The sequence below is a fragment of the Salvelinus fontinalis genome, unplaced genomic scaffold, assembly GCF_029448725.1.
Source record: "Salvelinus fontinalis isolate EN_2023a unplaced genomic scaffold, ASM2944872v1 scaffold_0796, whole genome shotgun sequence".
NCBI classification, from domain to species: Eukaryota; Metazoa; Chordata; class Actinopteri; order Salmoniformes; family Salmonidae; genus Salvelinus; species Salvelinus fontinalis.
Genome location: NW_026601005.1, coordinates 1 through 26,282, shown reverse-complemented (window position 1 = coordinate 26,282; position 26,282 = coordinate 1). Strand labels below are relative to the sequence as shown.

The 26,282-nt window shown below is 42.8% G+C and overlaps 2 protein-coding genes across 2 annotated transcripts; both read right to left on the bottom strand.

The window, feature by feature from the left end:
• Positions 1 to 21,708: 21,708 nt before the first annotated feature.
• LOC129847358 (trichohyalin-like) lies at positions 21,709 to 22,421 on the bottom strand. Its single transcript, XM_055915126.1, has 2 exons — positions 21,946 to 22,421; positions 21,709 to 21,797 (listed from the first exon to the last, which is right to left on the bottom strand). Exons 1-2 carry the CDS (start codon positions 22,419 to 22,421, stop codon positions 21,773 to 21,775), a joined length of 501 nt encoding a protein of 166 aa, XP_055771101.1. The 3' UTR covers positions 21,709 to 21,772.
• Positions 22,422 to 23,135: 714 nt separating this feature from the next.
• On the bottom strand, positions 23,136 to 25,401 carry LOC129847359 (trichohyalin-like). The gene has a single exon (XM_055915127.1). It carries the CDS (start codon positions 25,191 to 25,193, stop codon positions 23,136 to 23,138), a length of 2,058 nt encoding a protein of 685 aa, XP_055771102.1. The 5' UTR covers positions 25,194 to 25,401.
• Between the last annotated feature and the right edge of the window lie 881 nt (positions 25,402 to 26,282).

Genomic DNA, 26,282 nt, shown 5'->3' with positions numbered 1-26,282 from the left:
TTGTTTCTGAGATGTTTCTTGGCCTCCTTCCACCTCAGCCTCTTTTTTTTATTGTATTATTCTCCTACCACCCGGAGACTGTACGGTCATGTCTTTCCGCTGTCATACCTCTAATCTCAAGCCAACATCATCATCACGTCTTGGCCATCACTAGCCGTCTACCACCTGGTTACTCAACCCTGCACCTTAGAGGCTGCTGCCCTATGTACATAGACATGGAATCACCGGTCACTTTAATAATGGAACTCTAGTCACTTTAATAATGTTTACATACGGCTTTTCTCATTTCATATGTACATACTGTATTCGACTGTATTCTAGTTAATGCCTCTCCAACATTGCTCATCCTGATATTTATATATTTCTTAATTCCATACTTTTACTTTTAGATTTGTGTGTTTTGTTGTGAATTATTCGATTTTACTGCACTGTTGGAACTAGGAACACAAGAATTTTTGCTACACCCGCAATAACATCTGCTAAATATGTGCATGTGACTAATAACATTTGATTTGATTTGCTTTGATTTGAACCACACTTGTTGAATGGGGATACCAGATACCTCTACCAATTACAAGTCCAAAAGATGCCAGTGCCATCACCCCTTCAACCATTGTAGAAATCTAAGATACCGTCTGACATGTGTTTGTGGTTCTGACTAAATTATTATTAACATCGGGAGATTCCATTAAAAGAGTTGATGTGTATATTATATATTACAAAAAACAACCTTGAATTATGTGGAGGTTGCAGAAGTATGGCTGGAGGAAATGAGAAACTAGTAGTGTGGAAAGATCTAGGCCTGCAGACAATCAGAGATGGACAGATAGAACCTATCACACTGAAGGAGGGGGGGGGGGTGAGTTGGGGGAGAGATGAGAGGATTACATTACATTGTATTATACATTACAACCAACAACCTTTATACTCTCCAACAACCTTTATACTCTCTGTTTATAGCCATGTTATTTACTACTTATTGTATATATCCATGTTATTTAGTACTTCCTGTTTATAGCCATGTTATTTACTACTTATTGTATATATCCATGTTATTTACTACTTCCTGTATATTGCCATGTTATTTTAAACTCTCTGAATATATCCATGTTATTTTCTACTTCCTGAATATATAGCCATGTTATTTTCTACTTCCTGTATATATCCATGTTATTTACTACTTCAAATACATAGCCATGTTATTTACTACTTCAAATACATAGCCATGTTATTTACTACTTCAAATACATAGCCATGTTATTTACTACTTCAAATACATATCCATGTTATTTACTACTTCAAATACATAGCCATGTTATTTACTACTTCAAATACATAGCCATGTTATTTACTACTTCAAATACATATCCATGTTATTTACTACTTCAAATACATAGCCATGTTATTTACTACTTCAAATACATAGCCATGTTATTTACTACTTCAAATACATAGCCATGTTATTTACTACTTCAAATACATAGCCATGTTATTTACTACTTCCTCTATATTGCCATGTTATTTTAAACTCTCTGAATATAGCCATGTTATTTACTACTCCCATGTAATTTTCTACTCCCTGTATAAAGCCATTTTATTTTCTGCTCCCTGTATGTAGTTATGTTATATTCTTCTCTGTTACGTTCCCCAGTTTCTGTGTTGTATTTGAGTGTGTGTGTTTCAGGAGATGGCTTCCTGGAAGCCTCCCCAACCAGCTGATTGGTCGACCCCAGGCTAATTGATGATTGGAGCTGACTCCGCCCCCTCGTCAAGAAGCAGCTGACTCTAATCACCATTGCCACCAGAAGATATAAAAGCCAGTGTTCTGTTCAGAAGAAAATGATTAGAGAACTTATTAGAGAGAGATTTTTTTCTGGAGAATTTGATAGTGATAAAGTGTTGGTTGTTTCTCAAAGATATTTGGTATGTGCTATGTAAGTTGTTGCTGAGGGAGCTGATTGGTTATGTCTGTTATGTGTTATAGGACGCACTGTTTTGATTATTGAAATTGTTTGTTCTGTATCATTTGTTCCCAGGGGGGAAGGAGAAGGCACTTTGGGAGTGCTTAGGCAAGAGGCCCGCGGGCGTACATATACCCGTAGTATATTCAATGTCTAGGCACACTACGTAAGACCTGGGCGGCCCACCCCCTGTATTTTGGTAAGGGCACCAGGTGGTGCTAAGTTAGGTAAGTAGTGGGTAGGCAGGTTAGATAAGAGAGGGGGAAGCTTTGATATTTACGTTCTTTGCTATTTACTTTCTTTACTTTGGTTCCGTCCAGCCCCTTTTCCCCATATTATCGTGTAGGAAATAAATCCTAGTAACGGTAAATTCTGCCTTTGTCATCCTTACTCGCACCTACAGTCCATACCTCTTTCACTACACGGGGAGTTGAGTTGTAGCAGGGTGTTGCGTTCCCTCTTCATAGAGGCGTGCGTAACATTCTCCCTATTTGTTTTTTCATTTAACCTTTGTTTAACTAGGCAAGTCAGTTAAGAACAAATTCTAGGAACAGTAGGTTAACTGTAACGATGTTCGTCTGAGGAAGGAGTAGACCAAAGCGCATCGTGGTACGTGTTCATGATGTTTATCACCTAAACACTGAAACAAAAAGCAACAGTTCTGTCAGGAACTCACAGAAAACAACTACCCACAAAACACAGGTGGGAAAAGGCTACCTAAAGTAGGGTTCTCAATTAGAGACAACGATAGACAGCTGCCTCTGAGAACCACACCCGGCCAAACACATAGAAATAGACAACATAGAACAAAAACATAGAATGCCCACCCCAACTCACGTCCTGACCAAACCAAAATAGAGACATAAAAAGGCTCTCTAAGGTCAGGGCGTGACATTAACTGAGACTCCTAACCCTGACTCCTAACCATAAATGTCCTTAAATATTTGGTACAATAATCTTCAAAGAAGATAGTTCATTATTAGTTTATTGTTAGAATTGTGAGGAATGTGATGTTGCCATGGCAGTGGTGTAAAGCACTTAAGTAAAAATACTTTAAAGAGCTACTTAAGTCGTTTTTTTGGAGTATCTGCACTTCACTTTTCTGTTTATATTTTTGACAACTTTTACATTTACTTCACTACATTCGTAAAGAAAATAATGTACTTTTTACTGTTTACATTTTCCCTGACACCCAAAATACTCGTTACAGTTTAAATGCTTAGCAGGACAGGCAAATGGTCTAATTCACACACTTATCAAGAGAACATTCATGGTCATCTAATTATTTCTGAGTGTTATTTATACTTTAACGTTTGATACTTAAGTATATTTTACCAATTACATTTACTTTTGACATAAGTATATTTCAAAACCAAATCATTTGAGAATTTTACTTAAGTAGTATTTCACTGGGTGACTTTCACGTTTACTTGAGTCATTTCTATTAATGTCTCGACTTCCGCCGAAGTCAGCCCCTCTTCTTGTTCGGGTGGTGTTCGGCGGTCGACGTCACCGGCTTTCTAGTCACCAAAAATTCTAAAAACCTGTTTTCACTTCGTCATTATGGGTTATTGTGTGCAGATTGATGAGGAAAACATTTAGTTTACTACATTTTAGAATAAGGCTGTAACGTAACAAAATGTGGAAAAAGGGGAAGGGGTCTGAATACTTTCCGAATGCACTTTATATACCCATCAGCAATCTTCACAGCATCTATCATTCAGCATCTCTCATTCAGCAACATAGTGCCTGAGAGAAGAGATCCCTCATCAGAGTACAACAGGTAGGACTGTCAGGGTGTGAGCAAGCAAGCTTTGATCTGCATCAACAAAGGAAAAATACAAGAGTCACAAAGCAAGCTGCTGTTATGCGGAAGAGAGTGTGTGTGTGTGTGTGTGTGTGTGTGTGTGTGTGCGTGCGTGCGTGCGTGCGTGCGTGCGTGCGTCCGTGCGTGCGTGCGTGCGTGCGTGCGTGCGTGCGTGCGTGCGTGTGTGTGTGTTCTAATGAGGAAGTGTTTGAGAGCATTAGGCAGCAGCATGATTTACTTTGCGTTGGGCGATGGCCAAATTACTTCTCTCTCTGTTTATTTTATTTCCATGTCCAGCCTCCACTGTGTCGCGTGCACCGCACCAGCATTAATCTCCATGCGCTCGATTCATATAAACAAATTGTCCGGGCCAAGGGGATAACTCAGAAGCCAAGGGGGAGGCGCGGCGTGACCCACGAGTGAAAAGCTAATAAATATAGACCGTTTGCTTCTTTATGCATTCCGTCACTGTCATAGAAGCCATTACTATTGTACTGTAAGTGCCAACTAACTTCTCTGTATATTTATAGTCACTTTCCAGCCTGTAGTTATATCTTTTAGTTTGTTATATGGCTATGATGACAGTGTTTCCTTGGTTAAATGTTTTGTTAATTAAAGGGATTGCATTTATAAATAATGACTGTATTGTATGCAGAATGTCTTTCAATTATTAACGAGACAGAATCTGAAAAATCAATGTGTGGGACAAATGGGTGCGAAAACATCAATCATGAAATGAAAGCTAAATTCACAGACATTCAGGAAAAGGAAAAGGAGGGTTGACACAGAATTTGCTTCCGCTGACACAGAGACAACAAATAAACAAAACACAGGGGACCGTGTTGTTTGGATGAAATGGAGGAGGGAAACGACCAGTACTAATCTAACTACGTCTATGATGTCATTGCATAATAAATGGCTGAACCATTTATCGTGCACCCATTAATAGCCTTTCAGTGGGGTCCTTCATCATGAGTAAGTCCATTGGCTGTGCTGCGTTGGGATCTGTAGAGGGGGTTTCAGGGGGGTGGGGGGCGGGGTGTCCTTGCCTACCTCAGGAGGGGTGATATGTAATTGAGGATTGTCTGATCCCTCTGACAGGGACATTGCCAGGCACATTGCCTCTGAAGGCATCCATGACTGCATTGTCAGTGTCTCGCTGCTCCCCGGGCTCTTGCTTCCCGTTTTACCGGAGGTGTCGGGTTGGCTGATTCAGTGTCACTGGGATCTGACCCTTCTCTCGCGTCGGAGTCTGCCGGGTGCTTGTCTGCCTCTGGTTCGCTGAAACCGTCATCATCAGCAGATCTAGCACCCTGAGCTCTGGGCTGAGTGGTGACCACCGGAGGAAGGGATTCTGGTTTGGGAGGTTCAGGGCTACTCTGCCATGGGAAGCCCAGTTATTTCCCAAACTTAGATGCAGCCACATGAAGTTCCTCCTTTCTCTTCCTGGAATATACCCACCGAGAGTCCTTTGAAATTAGAGAAGAGGCCCCCATCTTGTGGTGGCTGTGGTGTCTTGGCTGTAGCAGGCGGTGTTGAAGGTGTTGAGGAAGAGAAGGATCCGAGAGATGAAGAACCATCAGCTGCTCCAGGCAGGGATGTTACACGTGCCCTTCAGCTCTGCAGCTGGAGGTGGTTCGGCTTTCTCAACTCCTGGAGAATCAGGCTCTCCTGTAACAACCCCAGGCTCGTTGTGGGTCACGTCTCCCTAAGGAAGAGCAGCCTTCTCCTACTCAGGACTCTCCTTTACATCACCTGTCTTAGAGACATTCTCCTTTTTGAGAAGGTCCTGTGGCTCGGGATTTCTGCTGGTTTCTCTGGCTACTTATTAAACAAGCCAAAAAAGTCAGTAGTCAGGGACTCAGTGGGGGAGGTTGGTTGGCAGACCGGAGAAGGAGCTTTTTTGCTGCGGCTGACCAGCTGCAGGAGGAGCAGGCAAAGACCCAAAAACTGAGGTCTGTGGGGATGAGAAACAGCTGCCAGTAGATGTCGGTCTGCTTGGGACAGCAGAGGCACCAAACATGGACATGAAGCCACCAAATCCAGATGGCCCAGGGGCCCTCTTATGTGGTATTGGTCCACCCACTCTTGGGCCAGGACCTCTAGGACCTCCTATACAGGGTCCTCACATTCTTGGACCAGCCATTCTTTGACCGGGTGGGCCAGGACGTCTAGGACCTCCTATACAGGGTCCTCCCATTCTTGGACCTGCCATTCTTTGACCGGGTGGGCCAGGTGGTCTTGCCATGCCTGGTCTGGGCTGCTGTTGTTGATGCATCTGACCAGGAGGAAACTGCTGCCCCATTGGAGGTGGAGAACTGGGCCCTGTCATCTGAGGTTGCTCTGTTACTGAAGGCTGGATTATTTCAGCTGTTCTCTCCTCAGTCAGAGATGGAACAGATGCCATGGGTTTTCCGGTTCCTTCGTTACTTTCTCTGCTTCTATAATTACTTTCTCTGCATCTATAATTACTTTCTCTGCTACTAGAATTACTTTCTCAGTATCTATTACAGTCTTTTCTGATTCAACCTCTGCCAGAGCAGATTTCTCTGTGTGCATAGTTGGTGTTTCAGTGGTTGGGCTTTCAGCTGGGGTTGTGTTTGGATATGCCATAGGGCTGGTGCCAATCAACATGGACATAAACCCTTTTCCAGGAGTCTCGGAAGTTAGAGTTACAGCTGGGGTTGTGATTGAAGAGGCCAGAGGACCCGTTTCAGATAACATGGACATAAACCCTTTTACAGGTGTCTCAGCAGCTGGAGTTTTAGCTGGGGTTGTGATTGAAGAGGCCAGAGGACCCGTTTCAGATAACATGGACATAAACCCTTTTACAGGTGTCTCAGCAGCTGGAGTTTTATCTGGGGTTGTGATTGAAGATGCCAGAGGGCCAGCGCCACTCAACATGCACATAAACCCTTTATCAGGTGTCTCAATACAGTAGCAGTTGGGGTTGAAGATGCCAGGAGGCTGTTTCTGGATAACATGGACATAAGTGCTCTACCTGGTGTTGATCCTTCCTTAGAGGTCAAATTGAGATCTTGACTAGTAGGTTTGGTCATTGAGGCTTCAACAGGTGTAGATGCTGCTGCTTCGACTGACCCCTGTGAACGTGTCTCAGTTAATTTAACAACCAAATCTTGTACATCTTGAACTTGTGAAGGAAGGACGGCGCCTGGGGTTGATGCCACTTCTGTTGTGGTGGCCTGACGGTTCACACCCATTTGTCTGGGTCACTAGCCACTTTAAACAATGGCACTTAATATAATGTATATGTATATACTGTACTCTATATCATCTACTGCATCTTGCCATCTTAATGTAATACATTTATCACTAGCCACTTTAAACTATGCACTTTTATGTTTACATACCCTACATTACTCATCTCATATGTATATACTGTACTCTATACCATCTACTGCCTATGCCTATGCCGTTCTGTACCATCACTCATTCATATATCTTTATGTACATATTCTTTATCCCTTTACACTTGTGTGTATAAGGTAGTAGTTGTGGAATTGTTAGGTTAGATTACTCGTTGGTTATTACTGCATTGTCGGAACTAGAAGCACAAGCATTTCGCTACACTCGCATTAACATCTGCTAACCATGTGTATGTGACAAATAACATTTGATTTGATTTAGGAGTACATGCTGGGACAGATTCTGCATGTGCTACACTACTGTGGGTGGTTGAGCCATCGAATCCGGAGACCAATACCTGAATATCTCTGTCAACAGTTGGAGATAAAGAGGGAGATACAGTGAGAAATGCAACGGGAGTCGGTGTGGAGATAGAAACAGAAGGAATGACAGGTGCTTCCTGAGTTGTGATCGAGGTGTGAGGGTCTGCACCACTGAACATGGAGACCTTTGACGGACGTGTTTGTGCTGGTGTCTGAGTTGGAGATATCTCAGAGTTCAGAACAGTAAGGTACCACGTTCATCTGTACAAACAATAGTACGCAAGTATAAACACCATGGGACCACGCAGCCATCATACCGCTCAGGAAGGAGACGCGTTCTGTCTCCTAGAGATGACCGTACTTTGGTGTGCGAAATGTGCAAATCAATCCCAGAACAACAGCAAAGGACCTTGTGAAGTAGCTAGAGGAAACATGTACAAAGGAGAAAGGGGGAGTCTTGCAAGCCGAAGAACACCATCCCAACCGTGAAACACGGGGGTGGCAGCATCATGTTCTGGGGGTGTTTTGCTGCAGGAGGGACTGGTGCACTTCACAAAATAGATGGCATCATGAGGAGATAAAATGATGTGGATATATTGAAGCAACATCTCAAGGCATCAGTCAGGAAGTTAAAGCTTGGTCGCAAATGGGTCTTCCAAATGGACAATGACCCCAAGCATACTTCCAAAGTTGTGGCAAAATGGCTTAATAAGGAAAACAAAGTCAATGTATTGGAGTGGCCATCACAAAGCCCTGACCTCAATCTTAAAGAAAATGTGTGGGTAGAACTGAAAAAAGCGTGTGCGAGCAAGGAGGCCTACAAACCTGACTCAGTTACACCAGCTTTGTCAAGAGGAATGGGCCAAAATTCACCCAACTTATTTTGAGATACAGTTGTATCTGTACATACAGTATATATATATATATATATATATATATATATATATATATATATATATATATATATATATATATATATATATATATATATATATATATATATATATATATATACATGTATATCACTACAGTTCAAAAGTTTGGGGTCACCTAGAAATGTACTTGTTTTTGAAAGAACCCCATTTTATGTCCATTAAAATAATATCAAATTGATCATAAATACAGTGTAGACATTATTAATGTTTTAAATGTCTATTGTAGCTGGAAACGGCTGATTTTTTTATGGAATATCTACATAGGGATACAGAGACCCATTATCAGCAACCATCACTCCTGTGTTCCAATGGCATGGCTAACTGATCATTAGAAAACCCTTTTGCAATTTTGTTAGCACAGCTGAAAACTGTTGTTCTGAATAAAGAAGCAATAAAATGGTCCTTCTTTAGACTAGTTGAGTATCTGGAGCATCAGCATTTGTGGGTTCAATTACAGGCTCAAAATGGCCAGAAACAAAGGTCTTTCTGCTGAAACTCGTCAGTCTACTCTTGTTCTGAGAAATGAAGGCTACTCCATGCGAGAAATTGCTTAGAAACTGAATATCTCGTAGAATGCTGTGTACTACCCCCTTCACAGAAGAGAGCAAACTGTCTCTAACCAGAATAGAAAGAGGTGTGTGAGGCCCTGGTGCACAAAAGAGCAAGAGGACAAGTACATTAGTGTCTAGGTTGAGAAACAGATGCCTCACAAGTCCTCAACTGGCAGCTTCATTAAATAGTACCCGCAAAACACCAGTCTCAATGTCAACAGTGAAGAGATGACTCCAGGATGCTGGCCTTCTAGGCAGAGTTTCTCTTTCCAGTGTCTGTGGTCTTTTGCCCATCTTAATCTTTTCTTTTTATTGGCCAGTCTGAGATATGGCTTTTTCTTTGCAACTTTGCATGCTAGGTTGCACATACGGCTGTTCGGATATTGGGGTTCTATAGAAACCATTGCTTTCTAATCTAGAGAAACTGACCTCACTATGAGAGGCTGGAGGTGTAGACTGATTATCCAATGAGGAGATGGAAGATCTTTTACTCCTTGATCAGTTCTGATTACAGGTCTGTCATCTTTAATCTCCACACTCAACAACCCCTCTCAAACGATTCTTTATTTACATTGGCAAAATCCATAGGCTGCCTATCGTCCAATACAGTGTAATGAGTGGTCACAGTTTTGGGGTAGATTATGTATGGCAGAGAAGTCAATAGGTGTATTGAGGGGTTGGTAGTCTTTGTTTGGTTGCCTTGAAAGTGAGAGAACTCCATTTCTGTGGTGTGTAGGGAGTGACATAGAGGTTCTGTTGTGTGGACTCCATGCATGCCTGGTCTTTCCTTCTGCTGTGCTAGGGCTTGAGGAGGGTGGCTGTGTCAATAGTTGCTGTTGATGTTGTCGTTGCTGAGAAGGTGGTTCCATAATCAAATGAACACCAATAGACTCTATCCTGGTGATGGTGGACCTGCTTTTAACCAGTGGCATTACTCCCGTCCAAGAGGGCTCAGTGTTAACTTCTACTTGTATCTGGATTGGCTTTGGGGACATATCCAAAGAGCCTTATTAATGGTGTTTGCTGGTGCAGAGGCCGTTTCGTAAGCTGGACTATGAGGCAGCATTCGTCCAGTAGACTGAGGTGTTTTTTTTTTTTTTTTCCTTGGAACAGTAGGTTGCTCCACAAGAGTAGGTGGTTCTACAATCAAAGGAATGCTGACAGCATTCTTCCGAACTCTAGCAGCGCTTATTGGTCTAGCCTTCTCCAGTGCCATTGCATCTGAATAGTTAAGATTTGTAAATCCCTCAGCTTGTCTCATAAGTGTCATCTGAGTTGACTTAGGATACATATCTAATGTAGATTTTATAGTGTTTGCTGGAGCTGAGGCTTTCTGGTAAGGCTGAGGAGGAGAAGCAGTCTGGTAAGGCTGAGGAGGAGAAGCAGTCTGGTAAAGCTAAGGAGTTGAGGCTGTCTGGTAAGGCTGAGGAGGAGCTGAGGCTGTCTGGTAAGGCTGAGGAGGAGTTGAGGATGTCTGGTAAGGCTGAGGAGGAGCTGATGCTGTCTGGTAAGGCTGAGGAGGAGCTGAGGCTGTCTGGTAAGGCTGAGGAGTTGAGGGCTGCAATACTCTCATGGATTGATTTGGCAGGGAAGGTTCTCTGGCAAGCACTGAAGCAGAGACAGCAGTTGGCTGCCGTAAAACAGAACTGGGGGGTACCTGCTGTGTTTGCGCCTGTATTGTGGCTTGAGGCTGGTCCACTAACTGGAACACCAACACAGTCTTTCCTGACAATATCTTGCTCTTCACCAGTGACATCACTCCAGTCTTGCTGATCTCAGTCTCTTCAGATTGCCCCTCCAATGACATTGATGGCCTGGGAGACATATCCAATGTTGCTTTTACAGAGTTTGTTGGTGCTGATGTGGCCTGATATGCTTGAACAGTGAGTGGTTGATTTGACAGCAACTGTTTCCTGGCAAGGGCATCAGCCATATTCTGGAGAGGGTTTTGTTGCTCTACACCCTGCTGTGGCTGAGCCTGAGTTACGGCTTGCCGTAACTGTGGTGGTTGTTGTCTCAGAATTTCTGGTGACTCAACTTTAACGGTCAGGTAAACAGATTCATGTTGATGAGACATGACGGTCTTCTGTTGTACGATTGTCGTCCTCGTCTGATGAGGAATATGAAGGATCGGACCAAAATGCAGCGTTGTAAGTGTCCATGATAATTTATTATATCAGAACACGAAAAATACAAAATAACAAAGTGAATGACAGAAATGAAAATCGAAAACAGTTTTGTATGGTGAAAACACAGACACAGAAAACAACCACCCACAAACAAAAGTGGGAAAACAGGCTACCTAAGTATGGTTCTCAATCAGAGACAACGATTGACAGCTGCCTCTGATTGGGAACCATACCAGGCCAAACACAGAAACACAAAACATAGAACAAAACATAGAATGCCCACCCCAACTCACGCCCTGACCAAACCAAAATAGAGACATAAAAAAGGAACTAAGGTCAGAACGTGACATCTGTTCAAGACATTGCCTCAGTTCTGTTAAAAAATACATTGCTCAGTTCTGTTCAATAAACACATTCCTTCAGTTCTGTTCAATAAAGACATTGCCTCAGTACCCAGATTCTCGGATGGCACATCAGCTTTTATATTAGACAGTTGGAGGGATGGTGTTGGGTTCATATACAGTGTGTCTTTCATTGCATTGGCTGGTGCTGTGGCCTGACAAGTTTGGCCATTTGTTGATGTATATTCAATGGACTGGTTTGAAGGACATGGTTCCTGAGTAAAGAATGCCCTTCTATTTTCAACCAGCTGCCTTGGATCAGTACTCGGGGCAGGAGCTACAGTTGGACTTTCTAGGGACGCAACTTTTAAAGACTGGTCAACAGATCCATTACGATTAGACATTTCCGGTAAAGGAGCCACAGCAGGATCTTTTCTTCAATAAGGACATTGCCTCAGTATGTCCAATGTGGATTTGACAGGTGCTGTGTCCTGATTAGCTTGGGTAGTTCTGTACATGGATTCAATGGACTGGGTTGAATGTGATGGTACCTGGGCAAAGCTCCCTCTCCTGTTGTCAATCGGCTGCCTCATAACAGAACGAGAATGAGTCCCAGTTGGACTTTGCTGAAGATGCTGCTGAACAACGGTTGGAGAACATAACTGAGATGGTTGCTGTCCTTGAGTTTCCGGGGACACAAATTTCAAGGACAGATCAACAGATCCATGGCAATTAGGCATTTCTGGTAACGGAGCAACAACTGAGGGTGTCCTCTTCGATAAGGACATTGCCTCATTCTCGGGTGGCATCTCCCTTAACCTCTCGTATGGTTTTGAGGAGATGTCAGTTGCACCTTTGATAGAGTTTGCTAGTGTAACGGATGTGAAATGGCTAGCTAGTTAGCGGGTACGCGCTAGTAGCATTTCAATCAGTTACGTCACTTGCTCTGAGACTTTAAGTAGGGTTGCCCCTTGCTCTGCAAGGGCCGTGGCCTTTGTGGAGCGATGGGTAACGATGCTTCGTGGGCGACCGTTGTTGATGTGTGCAGAGGGTCCCTGGTTCGCGCCCGGGTCGGGGCGAGGGGACGACGTAAAGTTAACTGTTACACTAGTGCTGAGTCAAAGTGATAAGTCTGAACTGATAGAGAGGCTCGTCGTTTAAGCTGGGCCTCCTGAGTTTGGCCTTCAGTGCCTTGTGCCTCTTGGGGTGTTGATGGACTCAGTGGACTAACCCTTCCTAGCATTGAGCCAAACATTGATGAAGGCTGGTTAGTGCTGGCCTCCTTAGTTTGGCCTTCACTGCCTATTCAAGCCTCAAGGGGCTAAGACATCCTAGCATTGAGCCAAACATTGATGAAGGCTGGTTAGTGCTAGCCTCCTTAGTTTGGCCTTCACTGCCTATTCAAGCCTCGAGGGGCTAAGACATCCTAGCATTGAGCCAAACATTGATGAAGGCTGGTTAGTGCTAGCCTCCTTAGTTTGGCCTTCACTGCCTATTCAAGCCTCGAGGGGCTAAGACATCCTAGCATTGAGTCAACCAAAAGAGGTAGACGGCGGAACCTGAGATGAAGGCGGAACCTGAGATGAAGGTGGAACGACTGCAATTTGTGGAGTAGAGCCAGTAGGCTTGGGGATGAATGATAGTTTGGAGATGCCAGACTCGGCCTGTGGAGGAACTGGGGAGGTGGATGGAGCTGCAGTATCAAACGCTTCAGTTGCTTCGGCAGTTGCCTTGGAACCTGTGATGGAGCTAAACAACGAAGTCCTTGAACTCATTGCATTCTTCACCCCAGTAAATACTGTGCTCAACTGCTGTGTACTCTTTAACTTTGGCTGGTTTTTCACCTTTGCTCTTAGCCTCCTTTGTCTTTGCTTCCTCAGTCTTAGCCTCCTCGGTCTGTGGTGGTTTCACTCCGGGTTGGCAATGCTGGGAGCTTCCTCCTGCTAGTCGATTTAGGCAGCTATCCATATTTGCTGATCTCCTCCGCCTTGTCAGCTACAATGAAGATACTCAGACACAGAGTGGACCAGTTTCTAAAGTTCCTCCACTGGAGACAACATGGGATCTGGTCCATGTCCCGGATAGTAGCCTTGTCCTTGTCCTCCATACAGGGACGTGTACCCTTCTGGGTAGTAGTAGCTTTCATAGTCATAGGTGACATCACTATCCAGAAACGTCAGGTCATCCAGTTCTCCCTCGGACCCCAGGGAGAACTACATCTCATCAAACCCCAAACAAGTCGTACTCACTCCTGCCTCCGAACCTGGTTGCCTCCTCTCTCTGCCTGGAAGGCTTCATAGTTCTCCAGTGTGTGTTCCCCAGAGAGGTCTTGGCCCACATCCTGGTCCTGTACAGGAGCCCCTCGATGTTTAACTGCTGACAGAGATGCTTGGCGGTAGGGGTTGATATCAATCTCAGGAGGAGAGGTCTCGTCCTCGACGCTGTCGGCTTCTTTATAGACCAGACGCACCTCTCTGCTGCCCGAAGTCACGCTTCCTCCGCCTGCCAGTGGCGTCTACCTCCTCAGGAGACATGGAATCACACTCCATCGTCTGGTAGAACCTGGAGCTTTTGGCTTATCCTCCAGGCCCACTGCTGATACGGTAAATAATGGTCTTGTCCTCATCCTCTTACTCCTTCTGCACCGGTTCCAGGTAGTCATCCAGGACTCCACTCTCTGACATCTTGTAGTGGCTCTCCCAGTCCTCCACACCGATACCTGAGTCTACTGGGATTATCCTGACTCTGTTCTTACTGTTGAACCGTCGATGAGAGATGATGCAGGGAGGAATGGAAAAAAAAAAAGAACAAAAAAAGAAAACCAAGTTATTAGTGAGACAGGAAATACATTCTCAAATAAGATAATGTGATGTACAATTAAATGAATAGCAAAACAAAAAGGACAGAAATGTAAATGTTGGGGTGAATTTATATGCATGTGTGTGGTGGTGATGTTTTGTGTTTTCCTTAAACCAGAATCAAATGTTTTATGTACTGTAGTACTGTCATTCAAGCCAATAACCATCAATTCTGTGGGAAGAGCTATTAAATATATGTTCTCACAACATATATAAACACAACTATCTAAAGCTGTGTTTTTTTTGTTATGCCCCTGCACCAAAATTAATCTCTTTGAAGTATTTTAGAACCAATCATATTTTCTTTTACGGACATAATTTCCAATTCAAACCACCAGTCAACAACGATACCTGGCAACCGGTTGCATATCACTAAGCCTCTCAAACAGAGCACAAGGTAAACAAATACATTTAAATTTTAAAAAAGCAGTTGCTGTGCTTTCTGTGTGGTGCCTACGTTCGATTTATCAAACGTATGCGTCATATTGTATGCGTAGACTTGACAGAAAGTAGCAAAATGTGAAAGTTTCATTTTTGTTGCACACGTATCCAGTAACAAATTGTGAGATTTAATAATAAATATTATAATAATATTATCGCGTAATAAAAAACAGCTTGATTGCATAATTTCTTTACATATTTTAATTTATTTGCCAAGTAGCATACATATTATTTATTCAATGACATCTAAAATGTATTGTGAGAGCCTATAATATAATTTCCTTCCAAAATGCAGTTTTGGAGCGAAATGCAATAATAAATAGTCAAGATAGCAGAGAGTAGGCTCTTTCAACAATGAGACCAACGTTGAAGAAGGTGGTTTTGATCGCGCTGTTGGGTTGGGACCAGCCCCGCCGAAAGCACAGGTCTGTGTGGGTCCAGAGATGGTTGAAGTCCTGAAAGCACAGGTCTGTGTGGGTCCAGAGATGGTTCAAGTCCTGAAAGCATGCAGGGCAGTTCCACCGTCTCATTTAAGAGCTTTGACTATTTCGAGAGGAATTTCCAAGTTACTTTCGTCTGGACCGAAGCTAGTTTGATCACCTGCTCCAGATGGTTGGAGACAGGATCGCCCGGATGGATACCAACTACTGGGAGTCCATTAGCCCAGTTGAACGCCTAGCGATTTGTCTCCGGTAAGCTAAATTCTAGTGAATTTAATGCCTTTGATACCATAATTGATTGATATTAGATCTATTGTATGTGCAACCTAGCTAGCTAAGAGCTCCCTAGTTAATAGCCCCTATGTGACATGAGATGTACTTTTACAGAATGTTCATTAGGACTATAACTTTTCCCAAAGTTGGTTTAAAATATTTTTTTTATGATAATGCAATGTTACCAAATGAAAAGAAAGTTGGGGTGCCTTCTGCCCGGCTGAAGGTAGACTAGTCTTCTCCAGACCCCTTGTTGTTCAAGACAGTAGTTATTCATTACATTCTTATTGGAATCACTTACACTCTTAGAAAAAAGGGTTCCAAAAGTGTCCTTCTGCTTTCCCCAAAGGATAACCCTTTTTGGTTCCAGGTAGAACCCAATGGGGAAAAGGTTATACATGGAACCGAATATGGTTCTACTTGGAACCAGAAAGGGTTCTTCAAAGGGTTTTCCTATGGGGACAGCCAGCGAACCCTTTTAGGTTCTAGATAGCACCTTTATTTCTAAGATTAGAGTAGGCCTGGGCTACAGTTTATTGATACAGTCATAGAATACAGTCATAGACTGAATTGTACTGTTTCAAGGCATTGTTAACGATGGTTGATGAGTATTACAATATATTAGTAGAGCATAATAAACTGTAATGAGGTAGATATATGAGAAGATGGAATATGTGGGTAGAATTTCAAGTTACACACAATATTGATAATTCTTTTGAATTATATTTCAGATTATTGGCGATAGGGGACTCCTACAGGACCATCCGAGTTGGACGGTCCACGGTGGCAGGCATTGTCCCCTCTGTGGCACAAGCCATTTGGGACTGTCTGGTTGGTGAATACATGCCTGTCCCCAAGGAGGAAGACTGGAGGGCCATCGCTGCCGAGTTCCTGGAGAGGTGGAATTTCCCCAACTGTCTTGGCTCCATTGACTGGAAACGTGTAGTAATCCTGGCTCCACCGTGCTTCGGGTTCACAATTCTACAACTACAAGGGTACATATTCAGTTGTACTCTTGGCTGTTGTAGATGCCTTCTACTATTTCCGTGTCGTCAATGTCGGTGCTTACGGCAAGGGAAGTGATGGCGGGACCCTCCGGGACTCTGCCTTCGGCCAGGCACTTCAGGATGGCACCCTGGAGGTTCCACCACCTGCGTCACTCCCTGGAGCTGAAGACCTGGGACCTGTTCCCACCTGCATCACTCCCTGGAGCTGAAGACCTGGGACCTGTTCCCACCTGCACCACTCCCTGGAGCTGAAGACCTGGGATCTTTTCCCACCTGCATCACTCCCTGGAGCTGAAGACCTGGGACCTGTTCCCACCTGCACCACTCCCTGGAGCTGAAGACCTGGGACCTTTTCCCACCTGCACCACTCCCTGGAGCTGAAGACCTGGGACCTTTTCCCACCTGCATCACTCCCTGGGGCTGAAGACCTGGGACCTGTTCCCACCTGCACCACTCCCTGGAGCTCAAGACCTGGGACCTGTTCCCACCTGCATCACTCCCTGGAGCTGAAGACCTGGGACCTGTTCCCACCTGCACCACTCCCTGGAGCTAAAGACCTGGGACCTGTTCCCACCTGCATCACTCCCTGGAGCTGAAGACCTGGGACCTGTTCCAGGGCAAGGAACAATGGCTCTTTTAAGAGCCCCCTAACACCAAGGTTATTTTAAGAACCATCCACCGTTTCAAAGATGGTGCCTGAGCAATCAGAGAAAAACTGCAAATGTGAATAATGAAGGACACCTCAGGCAGAAGAACGATGAAAAGTTTGTTTGACAGTGAGTTGTACACCTGGCAGGCAGGAGGTTTAAAAAGTGAGAGCCTAGAGCTCCATCTAGTGGCCAACTAACAGAGAACCAGCGCAGACGGTCTGTACTAAAACAACTCTTTCATTCTCTTCTAGTTATTCGACCAGGCAAAAGAACAGCAGCACGAGAGAGCGGTAGGAGTAGAGAGCGGTAGCAGTAGGAGCTTACAATTTGCCTACCATAGAGAGAGACAGAGAGAGACAGAGAGAGACAGAGAGAGACAGAGAACCCTGCGGTTCACACCATCCAAAATAAGACCAGTTGCCATGTGGGAGAAAGTGTTCAAGAAACAGAAACCAGAGTGGAGGAGGACGTGAGGAAGGGTGAAGAATACCGCAGCTGTTTAAAAGTGCATGACATCTTCCAGTGACATGGGTTTTGTATTACAATCATTTTGTGGTGTTACGTTTCTCCAAAATATTGAAAGCAAAGCTGTACTCTAAAAATCATAGATATGAAATGCCATGGTGTTTTTCACCCATCTGAAAAATAAAGTTTTGCAAAGCACATGCTCAGAAACAGTGATGACAAATTAGGAGGAGAGATGTGAAACAGAGAAAGGGGGATGTTAAATGGGAATGAAGGAGAAAAAGCAGAAAAGCAGAAATGGAGTAGTGAAAAACGGACAGAAGATGGATGTTCAAGATTGAATCCGAAAATCTTTTCCAATATCCACCACCGTTACTCCGCTCGCTCATACATGCCCAGTGTTGTAAAGTACTTAAGTAAAACTACTTTAAAGTACTACTTAAGTAGTTTTTTGTGGTATCTGTACTTTACTATTTATATTTCTGACAACTTTTACTTTTACTTTTCTACATTCCTGAAGAAAATTACGTACCATACATTTTCCCTGACATCCAAAAGTACTCGTTACATTTTGAATGCTTATCAGGACAGGAAAATATTCAAATGCACACACGTATCAAGGGAACATCCCTGGTCATCCATACTGCCTCTGATCTGGCGGACTCACTAAACACATGCTTCGTTTGTAAATTATGTCTGAGTGTTGGAGTGTACCCCTGGCTATCTGTAAATAACATTTTAAAAATAAAAAAATAAAATGTGTCTGTCTGCTTTGCTAAATAAAAGGAATTTGAAATGATTTATACTTGTACATTTACATTTGATACTTGAGTATATTTTAAACCAAACACTTTTAGACTTACTCAAAACTTACTCAAGTCGTACTCACTTCCTGGCATGACTTTCATAGACTACAAAAACACTCTGCACTCCAAAACTATACTGGCATTACTTTCATAGACTACAAAAACACCCTGCACTCCAAAACTATACTGGCATTACTTTCATAGACTACAAAAACAAAAGACAACGTGATGTATTTCATATTTTAAAAGTAAAAAAGTCAACAGAACACATTATTGGTCAATGTTGGATTTCCCATTAAAGCTGCTGTGTAAAGAAAGGCAAGCAGTGATGTGGTACTCTACTCAGGTGTGGTGATGGTAGATGTGGTGATGGTAGGTGTGGTGATGGTAGGTATGGTAGGTGTGGTGATGGTAGGGATGGTAGGTGTGGTGATGGTAGGTGTGGTGATGGTAGAGTTGGTAGGTGTGGTGATGGTATGGTGTGGTAGTTGTGATAGGTAGGTGTGGTAGTTGTGGAAGCTAGGTGTGGTAGTTGTGGTGATTAGGCTTGGGCGATTTCCAGATTTTCATATCGTCATACCATCCTTCTCTCATACTGGGATTTACAGTATTACCGGCATAGCACATGATGGGGTACTAAAAACACAAGAAAAAACAATGGGCATCTATTACCAGAATGCTAACAAATTAGCACAAACTGATACCAAATTCACATAGACGCTGTTAGCTAAATGCTAACAACTGAAAACGAACAAACTAATTGCAAAGCAGTGGAGGCTGATGAGGGGAGGACAGCGCATAATAATGTCTAGAATGAAGTCAATTGAGTGGTCTCAAACACATGGAAACCCCATATTTGATGTGGTTGATACCACTCCATTGACTCCATTCCAACCATTATTATGAGTCACCGCCTCCTCAGCAGCTTCCACTGTTGCAAAGAAAGGCAAATCCAGCTCATAAAGTTATGTAAGGGATAATCAACGAGGGACTATGAGTTCTATGGCAAATAATGAACACTGTGGAACTGACCTTCCATGGACTTGCATTATTTTCCAGAGAACCCATAAATCCCTGAGTTGATTATCCCTTTAATACCATGGCTATAATTTAACACATTTGCTGGTAGAAATGTGTTCATTTGTCGGTAGAAATGTGTTCATTTGCCGGTAGAAATGTGTTCAACATCCACTGAAGTAGCTAGCAAGTTTTCTAGATAGATATTTCTGTATGATATGATGGATAAAGGAATAAAGACAGACACCAATGTCAAGTTCAACAGCCTTGTTAAGCATTGTACAAATCCCTACGCGTGGAGTCTGGGGAACAGTCCAGCTAGTCGATTACCTATCAACTAGACTCCGTAAAAGTTGCCTTGGTAACCAAACAAACATACTTGCTAGTTTAGACAACCAAACCATCAGTCCTAGCTTGCTATTATGAAAACCTAATTCAACAATACCAATACTGTTTTCAATTTGACTTAATTTGTAATGTCCAAAAGGCAAAACGTATTTACAGTGGATTGGAGGGAAGAGGTCTGTGAACCAATATCAGTTTGTTGTATTCATAAAAGTAATATGGGGTGGAAGCTACTGAAGTTTTAGGGAAGCATTTTTCATGTAAAGTCAATTCAGAGAATGACAGACTTTGATGCCAAACCGCCACTACACCTTCCTGTTCAAGAGAGCACAGCACAACAAGGTGAGTCCAAAAATGTCTTGAATGCTGCTCTATAAATGATGTAATATGCCAGGGAGATATGTAAACTGTAGCTAAGAAAGTAATACTAAGTGTATGTTGTGTAGTAAGCTGTTAGTAGCCCATGTGTCTCACCCTAATAATTTTGTGCCTTTCACCTCTCATAACTTAGCCTACTGCTCTGACTTGGTGGTGCACATGTAGACTATATATATTGACTACGTCCATCCTAGCTCTCTCATTAATGTCTTAATCAAAATGACGGATTGCCTGTTATCCACTCGTTGTCCCCTCAAGTGTCAGTAGAAACCCCATTTGTTGAAGCAAGTCAGCCATATCAGCTATGTTTTTTTAAAAAGGATTCACTCCATGGTGCTGAATAGAAAGCTCTGCTGTTGGGACTGCTTTATGTCGACCCTAACAGTTTGTGGCACCGTTTGTCAAAGTTATAGTGCAATTAATGTATTGTTTAGTGTTGTGTTGTGTAGTGGCTTTGCTGGCATTCATCTAAAACATTTTGGGGGAGTTTTCCCCACCAAGATGTACATGCTGCAATCACCACTGGGTGAATTAAAACACATCAATCCTGTTACCTATAGATAGACAGTCTAGAAATGTTGAAACAATTTACATTTGTTTGGTAAGCTTGCATTCCATTCCCCCTGTCACATGGGGATCTATGGTTGATTCTAAATGAAAAAGTCAACTCTGTTACAGTCAACCGTGTCACTTGATTTGGCACTTAATAGGCACTTAATAGGCATAGTATGTATTTTGTTACTTTTGAGATGGGAAAAATGTGTTTTATTAAGTTGAACATGTGCTCTTTATGACAGAATGTTAGAATTAGGTGAAATAAAAGTTACACTCCCCAAAAGGTACTCAACTGGTGGAACGACCCAAGTACTGAACTGGAGGTGGGAGAGCTAACGATGCGTCTACTGTTGCTCTCTCCTCAGATTCTTAGAGAAGCTATTTCAATCTGATATTTCTCCTATGGTCTAAAATAGATGTGTATAGAGGACTCCTCTCTAATATAACATGTCACACATTGTAGCAAACTGATGGATTGTTAGGTGTCTCACTGAAAGTCTAACATCTACCATGACTACTGGATGATTCAATTCTAATAAATAACAAAACAATCAACACCATAACAACAATATTGCTTTTTTAATAAATGCTTTTATTAAAACGTAAAACTTTAATAACAAAAATGACATCGTCAAACATCACTGGGCTGACTTAAGCAGCTCTGCCTGGGGATGGAGCCAGCAACTTAGCTGCTACCGGTCCGGTCCAGGCTACCTGCAGACCACCTCCCAGACCTCCCCTTAACAGGTGAGGTGGTGGAAATGATCAGAGTTGCGTTCAACTTGAGTAAAGATGAGAAACTCTGGTTTTTGGAGCCACTGGTCTGAGGGGAGGGCTTCTGTTTAAACCATGTCCATTTGGGGATATTTTATAGGACAGTAGAGGTGGTGAGCAGAGATTAATTTAATTAGGATAAAGATGAGAACCTCTGCTCTGGGGAGGAGGGTCACTGACCTTCGAGGGTTTGTTGCCTGATAAATAGTATACTTTCTGGCTTGAGGAGACGATAATGTTTTGTGGAGGAAATGTAGCTTGATGACTTAAAGAGGAGGAGGAATTATTGGGCGACACTTTTAATGACCAACGTAACCTCAGTGGAACTGTGGCTTCTTCGAGTTCCAGCTCTAGGCAGACAGCACGTCAGGAATGCTGTAAGACATCAGAGACAGGTAAGTATCTATATATTTACATGTGTGTTTCATGTATACTAAACCCTCACATTTGGATAATAGCTCACACTTGGACAACATATATATTAACAGTGTAAAACATGAATAGATGTTTAAACATTCTTTACCCCATCTTAATTCTCTTCCAGATGCCTGGCCTTTTCTTGTTCTTGGAGGTTGGTTCTGATGTTTCAGCCTCTTCTGGAGCTTCTAGCTGCTGGCTGTCTGGCCCCCCCTGTTGGTTCTCTGGCCACTCCTGCTGGTTCTCTGAACTCCCCTCCTGGTTCTCTGCCCATGCCTGTTGCCTCCTTGGCCTTTCCTGGTGGTCATCTCCAGATCCAGTGGGCTGTGTTGTCTCCAGATAATCGTGGCTGTGTTGGGTGGTTAGACACCGGGTGTTGATTTGAGCATCAGCCTCCAGATTCATCTGCTCCAGGTAATGTCCCTTCATCTTCCCCCTCTCCTCCATCAGTTTCTGATGAGTTTGTTTTTTAAGCAGGGACTGCTCTCTCCACTGCTTATTAAAATCCTCCATCTTCTTCCTTCTCTTCTCAGCCTTCAAAAGCTCCTTCCTCTTCTCCCTCTCTCTCTCTGCCCGTGTCATGGTGGCTGTTAGCCTTGTGTGTCCAGGGATGGCTGGTAGGGGAGAAGAAGTAGAGTTCACATTCAACTTAGGGATCTGGTATCAATTTAAATGTAATGGACACAGGGAATGAAGAATAGAAAACACAATTTAATCTCAATGATTCTTTACTCTTTTCAGTTGAGCAAAGCATGGAATTTGTCAATAAAGTGCAATAATTCCCATCCCGAATTGACCTGACCCTAAGTTGAACATGAGTCACCTATTCTTTGGCACCTATTCTTTGTATAGTGCCAGGGCATATGTGATCGCTTAGGGCCGCATGGCCACTAGTAGCCCCCGGATCCCCCCAAAACACGTTTTTGTGTGTGTTTTTAAGGAACTCTTCCTGGGTCTCTACTTAGTCTTGAGAGTTAGACTAGTAGATGACACAAGGTACCATTTAAACACGTGTTTGTTACATCAGCAGTATTTTTCTTGTTATGTCAGTCAGTCACTCAATTAGCCATGTCAGCTAACATATTCTTTAGACAGTAGTTTTATATTGAAACAATGATGCAATATGATGACTGGTGTGTAACTGATGTGTGTAGAGGAGACTAAAGAGGATGATGTCATAAAAGCAGAGGGAAAACAGGTCTTACCTTTGTTGACGATCTTACAGCCCTCCTCAGCTTCTCTCTGATAGGTTCTCTCGATCTTCTTGAGGTTCCTCTCCTCCCACTTCTTATTTACCTAGCCCACAACTCTCCTTCGGATACTTTTATCAGGTGGGAGAATGTCCTCCTTGTCTTCTTCCTTCTCCTCCTCCTCTAAGTCATCCCTCTTGAGCTTTTCAAGGATCTCCCTTCTTTCCTCTTCCACCATCTCCTCTCTTCTTTTTGCCTCTATTATCTCTCTCTCTCTGATTAAAGATAAATGGCCTTCAATGGCTCTCTTTCTCTCCTCCTCTCTCTCTTCCTCTCTCTGCCTCTCCTCCTCTCTTAGTCTGAACATTTCTTTCTGTCTAGCAATTTCAATCTCTTGTTTTTTTTCCTGCTCCTCTTGTTGTCTTGCCCTCTCCTGTTTTCTTTCCATCTCCAGCCGTCTTTCCTCCTTCTCCCTCCTGATTTGTTGTCCTCTTTCTATGTGTTCTCGTTCCCCCTTCAACACTTCTAACCTTCTCTCTTTACGTCTATTGAAGACTTCCCGTGCTTTTGCTTTAACATTAACTACTCCATGTTTCTTCATGCTTACTTCCTTTCCTCTCTCTTCTCTTTCTCTGTACTCTTCCTCTGCTTCCTTAATCACTTCATGCTTTTCTTCTATCTCTCTCTCCTGTTCTGTCTCCAGTTCATTCTGTCCCTCAATTTCCCCAAAAATATTTTTCTGCCCCTCCTTTCTTCTTCCTGCTTCCTCCCTCTCTCTCATGATCATCTTTTCTTTCTCCATCTCTTTCTGTTGCTGATCTTTTAATTCCATCTCTCTCTGATTCTCATTGTCTTTCTCCCTTTCTTTCTCTTTCTCCATTTGTTTCTGTCTCTCCTCTTGTTGTTGTCGTCTGTGTATCTCTTCTATCTCTCTCTGTCTCTTGTTCTCCTTCTCTCTTCCGTCCTTCTCCATGTCAATTTGCTTCTGTTTCAATATATCTTCTTCTTCTTGATCTCTTTCAAACGTTCTCTTTCTCTCCTCTTGTTGTTGTCGTCTCTCTTTCTCTCCCATCTCTCTCTGTCTCTCTTCTTCTCTTTCTTCCTCTTCCATCTCTATTTGCTTCTGTTTACATCTTTCTTCTTCATACTGTCTCTGTCTCTCTTCTTCTCTTTCCATATTTTTCTGTCTCTTCTCCATTCTCTTCCTTTTGATCTCTCTCTGTCTCTCTTTCTCCCTCTCTCGTTCTTCCTCTTCCATCTCTATTTGCTTCTGTTTACATATTTCTTCTTCTTTCTCTCTTTCAATCTCTCTCTGTCTCTCCTCTTCTTCTCTCTCCATCTCTTTCTTCTTCTCATCTTCTTGTTGTCTCTGTTTTGGTATTTTCTCCATTCTCTTTCTTTCTACCTCTTTCTGTTTGTTGTTCTCACCCTCCATCTTCTCCTCCATGTCCATTTGGTTCTGTTTCCATTTATATTTGTCTGTTTCCATATTTTCTAATTCTATCAGCTGTTCCTTGATTTTCTTGAAGACTTCCTCCAATTCAGACTTCTTTTTGTCATTGATGAGGGCTGTCTCCATCTCCGTCTCTCTCTCCACTCTATTTTTCATCTCCTCTTCAGTTCGTCTCCAATCCTTTTCTCTCTCTCTGTCTCTATCAAATGTTCTCTCTGGTTCAGTCTCGTCTTTCAATCTAATCTCTTCTTTCATTCTTGCAACTTCTCTGTCTAACACTAGTACATTTTGGTTAACCTGTTTCACTCTCTCATTCTGTCTTCTATATGCTTCTTTTGCTCTTTCAAATTTGATTTTGTATTGAATCTCTTTTGTTGTCATATCTTCTTTCAGTCTCTCAACCTCTCTTTCTAACTCTTTCACCTTTTCGTTAACCAGTTTGACTTTCTCATTCTCTGCAATATGCATGTCTCTTTCTCTTTCAAATATGACTTCCTTTTCAGTCTCTTTCAATCTCTCAATCTCTCGTTCTAACGCTTTTATTGTTTCTTCTGCCTGTTTCACTTTCTTCTTCATTTCTTGTCTTTCCAATTCTGCTTTTCTCTCCCTTTCCATCTCCCTTTCTTCCTCTCTTTCCCTCTCTCTTTCCCTCTCTCTTTCTGTCTCAATAGGTTTGTTGTTCCAGGCCAGTCTTGGTCGCTGATCTTCCATGACTTTCTGCCATAGCCTCAATCTCTCTATCTCTTGCTTAAATTTAAAAGGTTAAATTAGTGATAATCTTTGACCAAGACATACTTTCAAAGCATTTGCAGAGAATGAAACATAGAAATACAACTTAGACCTAGGTAATTGAATCAAACACTGGACAACATCAATAGCAGAGTCATTTTGATTAATTCATCTGGACAATTCATTGTCAGTTAATGTATCGACATGGTTTGAAAAAATTATGAGACATTTTATGGAATAAATTATGTCCAAAATGTGTACAAATACAAATACACAACTAGCTTGCCCATTCAGGTAGGGGTTTGAGAAATTCCCATTGCAATTTGTGTGATGTTACAACAATGTTGCCTCTGATGTTTATGCTTGTAGAAATTACTCCTACAAATGATGTTTCACTAATGCAATTATTTACAACCTGCACAGATACAGTTATCAACAACAACAACAGTAATGACGTTAATAAGGAAGTGGATATTCAACCGGCAGAAGAAAGGCGTAGGGGTTGAGATAAATGAAGGTTAGGTTTAGCACCTAGGGTTGGGTTATGGTAAAGGTTAGGTATAGTTTCAGTGAGGTTAAGGTAAGAGTTAACGTTAAGGAAAGGAATAAAAGTTAACATTGGATTAGCATACAGCTGTCTGCCGCCAGTCATTTTCAGGCGGGTGAATATACACTGCCTTTTAATAATAACAATGACATGTCTTACGTGGGCCAGTTGTAGGTCCACCATCAGCAGCTCCAGCAGTTGTTGTAGTCTGTTGATCTCCTGCATTTTGCTCTGGTTCTCCTCCCGTTCTGTGGCTCTCTCTGCCTCCCTCTGTCTCTCTGCCTCCCTCTGTCTCTCTGCTTCTCTCTTTCTCTCTGCTTCCCTCTGTCTCTCTGCCTCCCTCTGTCTCTCTGCCTCCCTCTGTCTCTCTGCCTCCCTCTGTCTCTCTGCCTCCCTCTGTCTCTCTGCCTCCCTGTGGCTCTCTGCCTCCCTCTGTCTCTCTGCCTCCCTGTGGCTCTCTGCCTCCCTCTGTCTCTCTGCCTCCCTCTGTCTCTCTGCCTCCCTTTGGCTCTCTGCCTCCCCCT